Source organism: Limulus polyphemus, unplaced genomic scaffold (assembly GCF_000517525.1).
Source record: "Limulus polyphemus unplaced genomic scaffold, Limulus_polyphemus-2.1.2 Scaffold372, whole genome shotgun sequence".
Classification (NCBI taxonomy): domain Eukaryota; kingdom Metazoa; phylum Arthropoda; class Merostomata; order Xiphosura; family Limulidae; genus Limulus; species Limulus polyphemus.
The window spans coordinates 197,986-208,016 of NW_013665982.1; the positions used below are offsets into that span (position 1 = coordinate 197,986).

Here is a 10,031-nt window from a genome sequence, read left to right on the forward strand (position 1 = left end):
TGACGACATAATTTAAAGGTAATTCAGTGGCGTTTTCCAGTCATGACATTAAACATAAACTGTGACTTTACTGTTGCACCTCTAATGTGCTTTGTAAAAGGTTAAATGCTTTAAATAAATAAGACTGTTTTGTAAAACATCTAAAAAACTAATAGGTCAATTAAAAAAAAAGATGTCAAGTGGTATGACATAGGACGTGAATCAAAGACTTAATTATCAATACGTTTTACAAATAAATTTCAAAGATACAAAAACTCAATCGTTGACTATTCTTCTTCTGCGATAAAAGTGGGGTGAAAGAGTGTGGGTAATAAATGTGAAACAGATATCCACATCACGTGAGCAGGAAGTGTTTGTCGAAATGACCAGGAAAGGTGACCAATCCCGATTGAAGGAAAGATGTATAGATTGCGAAACGGGCGCATGATTAGTTCAAGTTAACAAATTATTTAAAAGTATGATGAAGATGAAATAATTACGTATTTATATATAATTATAATAATAACTATTCTGTAAAATATACAGAGAGAATATAACGTATTTTAAAGAGCAAAATCACTTGATTCTCGAAACCAAATCCTAAAAAAATGCAATAAACTAAAAAAGATAAACTATTTAAACGAGTGCCTTCTTTTAAAAAATTATATTTATCTGTTTTTTTAAGTGTTGAAAAAACAAGAGAGCAATGTATTGGAATAAAAATATGGTAAATACTTGCAAATTTACAAAGTGGTAATACTAATTAAGAAAGAAACTAAAGGTAACCAACTACGTTAAAAAGGAAGAATGGAAGTGAAAAAAGTTACTTTTTTAGAAATATACCAAGGTCAACAGCATTTCAGTAATTATTCAGAAAGTTTATTTAGATTTTCTGTTTCTTTTAATGTGAAACCAGTGTCTAAACCTATGAGTTTAATTATGTTAAGGAAGTAGTTTAGCAATTTAAAGTGTTTAGCCACAGGAGGTTCTTTGTTCATAAAGGAAAACCTGAGATTGTTAAAACGTTCTCTTACAGCTGTGCTGGTTTTCCCCCGCATACTGGAGGTTATATTTATCATATTGTTAGTTTTGCCAGTTTATTTGATCACGATGTTATAGTTATAACCTCTTATTATCATAGGTTTCTTTGCGAATCAACGTAAATTTCATAGTTTTTACTGTCAGAGCAGATTTTCTTGAATTTGAGGGCTTGGCTAAAAGTAATATTACGTTTTGTAATTAGATGGCGAATATTTTTAAAGTGCAAGTATTGTGGTCTATAGGCCAGCTTCTAGTACAGATCAGTTTATAGACCACCATCTTTCACTTTAAGAGTTACATCTAAAAATAAAAACTGATCTAAGTGGCAGATTAATCTAAAGTGAATTTAATAAAGTTATGGAAGGAGTTTCCTTGTCTCAAAATTCTTGATTTCTCTGTATAACTTTATAATAGTTTAGTTTCTAAGCCTCCCATAAAACTATCGGCACAGTTTGGTGCCATGGTACCTATTACCGTGCCTTTTGTCTGAATAAAGAAGTCATTATTGAATTCAAAACCGTTAAGAGTAAGGACAAACCTATCTACGTCTATCTGTTGGCTTTTTCAGGTTTCTACTGGGCAGATTTAAGAGCTTTCTAACTTCTATCATGTGGGATCTTTGTGTAAAGAGAAGATACTTAATAATGTATAGAAGAGTCTTTGAAAGGAATCTTTGTGTAAAGGGAAGATACTTAATAATGTATAGAAGAGTCTTTGAAAGGGATCTTTGTGTAAAGAGAAGATACTTAATAATGTATAGATAAGTCTTTGAAAGTAAAAAGTCCTTTACTCTTAATGTTACATATCAAGTTCGAAAAATATGTCGTGTCTTTAATGTAAGATGGTAGACATAGAGTTGCGTCTTTGATGTGTTGGTAGACGTAGCCACACTAGCAGTAGAAATAAGAGGGCGATTCCTATTGTTATGTTTGGTAGCACTTAAAAGTGACTTGGAATATGGTGTTTAAGTAAAAGGAATTTTAGAGCTTTGTGAGAGATGTGTTGGCTTTTCTTCCTCAATAGTTTTAACTAACGGGGGAGTAGTGTAGACATATACTTTTTATAGCAGTTAGTATCATTAAGTTGTCGGTGAGCTTTGTTGATATAATCAGTTTTGTTAAGGATGGTAGCACAACTTATGTCAGTTGGTTTAATAACAAAGTCTTTGTCATGTTTTAGTGAAGTTAGAGAGACACGTTCATTGTAGGAGAGATTATTATGTACTTTAGAATGGGAGTTAATGGTTCAAATCACTCCATTCTCAATGGTAGTATCAAAGCTTTCTAAATGTGGTTATCTATGGATTAAATGGGGTGGCCAGGACGATTTTCTTTGAACTGTGAGACGTGAGTGTTAATACTACTGGATTTGTTGTGAAAAATTCATGAAGCCTTAGTCTGCGAGCAAATTATTGTATCGGAAATAATTTCGAAACTGTTTAGATTGTTAGGGGTAAGGAAGAAATTGAGACTTTTACTAAGAAGGTTAATTTCAGCTACAGATGATGTTTTGTAGAAGAGGTTGACGATATTGAAAGTGTTTTCGTATTGCGGTTGCTTGGACTGAATAGAGTGGACTAAGAACAAATTGGTTGTCATGAGATAGCTCAATTTTCGATTGACTGTGAGGATTTGCCTCTACTTTGAAAACAAGTATCGAAGTTTTGGTTTTTAGAACTTTTCTTACTTTGATGTTGAAAGGAAAGCTGACACAGTGTTTGGTTTGATTTTTTTTACTTGTTACTTTTTTAATTTTGTTGATGAAGACAACAAGAAAGCTTCTTGTTGTTCAATAGGAAAAACTGTGTGTTCAGAATTTATAACGGCAATGATCTTGTCAAGATCGGTCATAGTTGCTTTGGAGAAGTCGTGTGTGAGTTTTATAGGTTTAGTTGAGATAGAGTGGAGATTTTGCTTTCATTGTCAACAAGCCTGATTGTAGTAGGCTGCTGTAGTAATGGCTAGTTTTAAGCTTATAGTGTTAGGTATGATCTGACTCTGTAATAATCTGAAACGATTCAGTATAATGGACATTTTACATAAAGTCTTCTAGGAAGTTTGAAAACCTGTTTGGTATTAATTATAAGGAACTTGTGTATTTGTTTGAAGTTAAGCACAAAGCTACACAATAGGTTATCTGTGCTCTGCCCACCACGGGTATCGAAACCCGGTTTCTAGCGTTCTAAGTCCATAGACATACTGCTGTGCCACTGGGGGGGGGGAGTCGTTTGTGTTGTGTGGAAGTTTCTGCGAGAGTGTTAGTGGAACAAAAGGTAGATATAGTATCTGATATTTAAGAAGAGGTGTGGCATGGAAGTATAAGTTTTTTGGGTTGGAGAGTACCGGAAAAAATATTATTCTAAGTTAAGAATTGGTAACAACAGAGGTAGAGGAGGGCCTAGAAGTAAGTTATACAAGTTAGTGGATAAAACTCAATTCAAACATGCTAAAATCACACGATATTTGTAGTTTGAAATAAAAACCGAAGACTTGCCAGTTCCAGTAGTAGACAAGGACTTCCTAAAAGACATCAAGAACCTTAAGGTATTTTATACTGATGACCCGCAGGACAGACTCTTTCGATCTCATGGTGAGTGAAAATAGAAAACGTTTAATAAACAGAATCCAGCCCCTTAAATTTAATGTTAACAACTCAATAACAGATCTAATAATCCAACCATTTTATGTTGTTATAATATAATAAACTGGGCATTAATTAGTACTAAGCGAATGAGGTACGGTGTGAACGTTTTAGGTTAACATGAAAAGCAGTCCTTTTCAAGACTATGTATTTGTAAGATGGTATATAAATACTTATGTATGTAAACCAAGAAGTCAAGCTGTGCTGTATCACCATTAGATAATGTGATGCTGACGATACATGTCTGGAATTTAAATGTTTGAATATGTGCATTGTAATTTTAGGCTTGTGCCTTTGAAGAGTGTAGAGAGAATAATTTTTATATCAGTCAAGAAAAATAGTTTCTAACCTTTTCCACTCCATAAAAATTCAGTTTGTGTGACTTAAAGAAAAGCTACATTGGACTATCTGCTGCGTCCACCATAGAGAATCGAACCCCGGATGTTAGCGCTCTAAGTGTGCAGACTTATCACTGTCCCACGAGGACAAAATTTCAGTAGCTGAGATTATTGGTGTCAATACAATTCTATCGCTGAGATCAAGTTTTAGATTATATGTAAAGTTGACCTTGTTTGTCTCTTTTATAGGTCATACTATGCGGGAAGTTTTTCTGCTAAGACAAGGCAGTTTTAATAGAATTCCTGACCTTGTGGTTTGGCCAAGTAAGTTTATCACATAAGTTGATTTCACAGGCAATAGACGAATAAGTTTTAGTCAAGTAACAAAATAAGCAACGCGTGCTGGGAAAATAAAACTACGTTTTTAACTGCAGTAAACTAAGATATTTGCAGTGATCATACACTTTCACTACGGAGGGGTGCATCACTGCACTTTCCTTTAGCTATTTTAATCAGAACTGAATAATTAAATAGAAGCATTTATATTTACCCAAATTTTCCTTGTAAAGTATATTAGTATAATGTTTCATGTGTATTTTATAAATCAAATATGCAGTTAACTGTTTATAATATAGTAATGTTTTCAGTTTTGGATATCATTACTTATAACTAAACATAAGTATATAAGAATATCAATTAATGAGCCTGCAGAAAGAAAGAGTGGCCTTCGCGCACCCAAAAAAATATACTGATTAAATTTTCAAACTTATAATTTAGACTGATATTCCATATGAGGCTAAAGTGACTAATAATGACTGAGAATGTCGTGCAATACTTAAAACTTTGAAGATTTCTTGTTTCCTTTGAATTGTCAATACAATCTTGGCGAAAATGCTTGCCTACTGTTCTATACTGATGTTATTGTTAACATGCATGGAGTAGTTATTGAATAAATGCTCGAGTAGTGACATAGAAGGTAGCGTATGATCGAACAAACATGTACGAGTTGTTATTCTGGTCTGTATAAGTTGTATTGGGCATTTGTTCGTCAAAACATGCATACAGACCTGTTTTGTATAAAAGGGTGTGCTTTTGATATAATATTTTTTGAAACAGATCAAAGCTTTGCTCAAACAACTTCTCTGTACTGGAGTAGAGTAGTGCCTCGTCACGTACCAGAAGTTATAGGGCGTCAAATTGTTCGACTGTCCAAAAATAAGATGAATCAAACGAACATTACCAGAACAGTAAGGTGCCCTCAGTGTACTCTATCCAGAATCCGGAAACGTCATCGGATACAGGAAACGTTGTTCCAGGAAAGTCTACTGGTAGATGCTGAGAAACTATTGCCCGAGGTGACCGTGTTTTAATCAGGTTAACACTTCAAGGTCGAAAGAAGTCTTGCAATCCCTTCGGACAGGAATGACATGAATATTCATTGCAGGGTATCCAGAAGAACAATGAATAGGAGGGTGAGCAAATAAAGTTATTTTGCGAGAAGGGCTATCTGCAAACCGATATTAACTACAATTAACCACCGTCACTGTGTTATTTGGGCAAGACAGCATGCCAACTAACAGTTAGGACACTGACGACATGTCATATTTTCAGATGATTCCTGTTTCCGGCTTGTTAAAGCTGATGATGGGATTCGTGTTCATTGTTTGCCTTACTAACAGATGAAGAAAGACTGTCTTTCCTACAGGAAACATATAGGAGCTGGTGCAGTACATGTTTAGGCAGCTATTCATCATAGTTGAAAACTTCATATTCTCCAGGGAAACGTTAATGGCGCTTCCTACAGGCATCACATGGAGGCGATATTTCTGTCATATGCTAGGTCAAGGTTTGGCAATAACTTTATGTTCCAGAATGACAATGCCACTGCCCACAGTGCACGTATTGTAGACGATTATCTTGAGCAGGAGGACATTACAAGATTGTCATGGCCTGCAAAGTTACCAGATTGTAATCCCATTGAGAACTGAGCCGGAAAATTGCTAACCACAATCCTAAACCAACTACCGTAGCTAAGTTTCAGCGCCTTTTACTGACAAGTTGAGATGAAATCAAGGTGTATTACATCAATAACCTCATCGACAGCATGCCACATCACCTTGCGGAGGTTATTAGAGTACGAGAAAGACAAACCAAGTACTGAATGTTTAATATGAACTGATATATGGTTACGGACACTATTTATAGAATTTTGATGTTATATTTTGTCATTATATATGTTTTAGTAAGGTTTTGTTGTGATAGGTGAATTGCTGAATTACACATCTTCTACAGGTGTCTGATAAAATTGTTTGCTGTTCTAATAAATCGTTCATGATGTCCATAAAACCTGTCTCATTATACAAATTACATAAATATATGTTTAATTTCACATTTATTTTTGTGTTTTACAACGCTAAGTGTATTTGTATTGTATCTTAGTAATAATGATCTTATTTGTTACAAAATATGCAAACATTTTCGCCTAGACTGTATATATGGGTATATACCGATAAATTTGACATTTGGAAATGAAATAACTACTGTTGCAACTATGCGGTATTAAGCTGTTAATTTTGAAACTAATTTATAGTTAACTAATATAATAGAATTATACATAAAACGAAATAAATTTATAAGTATACTTACAGAATTCAGATAGTGAACAATTAAGCTCAATATTTACGATTGCAGACCTTGATTAATTCAAATTTGGTATCTCGAAGTGACCAATTACGATACTGAAAAGTTTTATAAATTTTGTTACAGTGACGTAAGTCATTCATTAACTTTATGGCGAACGCATGGTCTTTTCCTAAGAAACGATTTTGGCTTTTAAGCTGTACAAGTGAGCTATAGTTTATGGGATAAGTAAATTATGCCATAAGAAATTATTAACTGATTAGTTGTTGAACTCAATAATGGCAACATCCCGAAAATTTTACAATATATTTTTTTATCTATTGAAAAAGAAATCTAGCTAACCCTAATGAAAACAAATTGCATATAGGATTCTTAATTACTGGTTTCCTTGGTAGAAAACTATATTGGTTTTGAAAAGCTTTTCTTAAATTGGGCAATTATCCGTTTTTTCCCCTATATAATCGATGTACGATAGCATTACGAGAAATCAAACGTTTCGTCTTAAAAATTAATTAATCTCTCTGAAAGCCCTTAATTCAAACTAACGAAATTAATCGTAAAAATAGAGTCAATCTATATATTGCAGAATATAAACGAAACTGAATATTAAGATTTAGTTTCAAGATTAGTGTCAAAGACACTATACAAGTCAAACCTCGACATATAAATCTGTTAATATTTTAAAATTAAAAATCACTTTTGACAAAGATATTTTTTCACATTCCTTTTAAAGAGCTCGTTGTGTATTTCGGGCCATATTTTATAACTTACTTTGGCCATTTCTATCTTATATTTATGTTAAAAGTCTTAAAAATTGTTTGACCAGTTGCGCCCATTGTTAAGAAGAACCTTTATGCCTCCATTTTCATTAATCAGCTAACTCAGAATAACCAGATAATGAATCATTATTTCGTTTGTATAAATTTATAACCGTGGGAAAAGGGAAGTTAAAAATTACTTTACTTATTACATCGCATTCATATTTATTTGTTTGTTTTTCAGTTTAGTTCCACTGAATTATATAATAAACTGTTTCTTGTATACCACTAAGAAAGCCATTTTTCATCAACAGCTTCTCATAATGATGTGATTGAAATTGTTAAAGCAGCGAACAAACACAACATTGTCATTATACCATTTGGAGGTAAGTAGAATTGCATTTTCTTGCTTAAAACATAAATTGAATCAAATTTTAATTAAGATACATTGTTACAGATGATTATTAAGCGTAATCTGTTGTTGCTGAAATTAAGAGAGTGAACCAGAAAAAAATTGCTTTGTACTATTGGCAAAACTTATATACGGTACAGTATTGCAAAGCAGTATGTTAAATACAAAAGCACTTTTACAAGGTCCTCAAATCTTTAGTTTCCTGTATTATTGTATTATACAATACATTTTTTCCGCTAGGTGGCACTAGTGTTTCAGGAGCATTGGAGTGTCCAGTGGACGAAAAAAGAATGATTGTTTCCATGGATACTACTGAAATGGTAACACCCATAACAGACGTAATTGTATCTATACGTAAATTTTTGTTTGATTTTTTGCGAAAAATCTCCACAAAAAGCAATAATTTAACTTTAAATTTTCATTTAGGCTTATAGCTTTCATAGAATATAAACAAATAAAAACTTTCGAAAGAGTCGTAAGATGGTGCCCCTAAAACTGTAAATCGAGAGCTTTCAGGATGGAGCGAACCAGTTTAGTTGAAAAGTGTCATTACCATCTAAAAAGCCGTCTTAAACAATAACCTAAACTCATATTTTAAAAACTTTAAAATCTTAACCTCCATATGAAGTCAAAATGTTTTTAGGAGTCTCATGATTGGATCCATGGATTTGTTTTAAAAATGCCATGAAGCTACGGGATCGCACAGAATAAGTGGTTACGATTAGATTTTCGATATTTCTATGTAGGGATGCTCTAACAGAGGTTTTGTGGAGACTCTCGAAATGGTTGCAAGGATGTACTTGAAAATAGCAACACATAAATGACGATTCAAAATCCTTTTTTTTTTGCATAGTTGTTGTTTCCCCTGAATCTTGACAAATAACTTCCTACACTCGTTATTTATCAGTTTTCTTATGTAAAAACAGTTTTGACAAAATAAGTACAAACCTCCATCTGTCTATTACCGATATCATATTTAAAACAATATCCACTTCGCTAGCCCGGCATGGCCAGGTGGTTAGGGCGCTCGACTCACAATATGAGGGTCGCGGATTCGAATCCCTGTTGCACCAAATATGCTCGTCGTGAGGACGTTATATAATGTGACGGTCAATCCCACTATTTGTTGGTAAAAGAGTAGCCCAAGAGTTAGCGGTGGATGGTGATGACTAGCTGCCTTCCCTCTAGTCTTACACTGCTAGATTAGGGACGGCTAGCGCAGATAGCCCTTGTGTAGCTTTGCGCGAAATTCATAACAAACCAGATAATTTAAAGCCTTTCCTTCAATTCCTACTGTAATTTTATCGCTAGCATTGTCTTTAATGAATTAAAGAACACTGGTGTACGTGGAAACCAGTATAGACGTAACTAACTTCTGCACACGTAGTTTTCTTCGTTTGGCCAATTTCAGTTCCTATGAAATTATTATTAATCACAATGTACGATATAGCAACGAAAAAAATATTATTTAACAACCACTTTGCACTTTGACGTTTCGATGTCACATCATAGGTGGCTATTGATATTCATATTCTTATATTCGCTTTTAAGTAAAAGCTTCGTTCTTAAACTATTGATATACTAAGATTTTCTCATACTTCATTGCAATTTATCTGGAATAGTTTATCCTTTATATGTTAGTCCTAACAAACCATGTTGTTAAGTTGAGTTGTAGTTACCAGCTGAAAATGTATCTAAATATACATATTCACTTGATTATAAATAATAATAATAATTAAAAATATTGTAGCAAGTACAAACTACTTTTAAATATGTTTACTGCGAAATATTGTTTTGTTCATTTTTGACAATTTTTGGTTTATGATTCAGAACAAAATATTATGGGTCGATAAGAAGAACCACACAGCCCACATTGAAGCTGGAATATTGGGTAAAGACTTAGAATGTAAGGTAAGTAATGTGAAAATGTGCTTTATATGATTGTGTTTTCTCAAAAATCAAAATGAAACGAGCTTCTTGACCTACTATATGTCCTAATATTCACAAGTATTTTGTTAACATTCTTTTGTATTTTTTCTCGACTTCGTATTTTATCTTCGTGTAACATGAAACTTGTTTATTGTCGGATACGTAGAATAATATCTATGGTTACAATGTTCAACCAGGTTATTCTGGTACCATCAGATACAACAACTACAAATTCTTAAGTCTTACATATTACAATGTTTCATCAGGTTAACCTGGTACCATCAGATACAAAAA

General features: G+C 33.2%; 1 protein-coding gene across 2 annotated transcripts in view; it reads left to right on the forward strand.

The window, feature by feature from the left end:
* Positions 1–10,031, forward strand: part of LOC106457778 (alkyldihydroxyacetonephosphate synthase, peroxisomal-like) — a 50,466-nt gene that overhangs the window by 11,169 nt on the left and 29,266 nt on the right. For both annotated transcript variants that reach the window (XM_013917222.2, XM_022383799.1), the window contains exons 5-9: positions 3,489–3,609; positions 4,248–4,322; positions 7,711–7,782; positions 8,049–8,128; positions 9,639–9,719. In XM_013917222.2, coding sequence (XP_013772676.2) covers positions 3,489–3,609; positions 4,248–4,322; positions 7,711–7,782; positions 8,049–8,128; positions 9,639–9,719 — 429 coding nt within the window. The remainder of the gene's footprint in view (positions 1–3,488; positions 3,610–4,247; positions 4,323–7,710; positions 7,783–8,048; positions 8,129–9,638; positions 9,720–10,031) is intronic.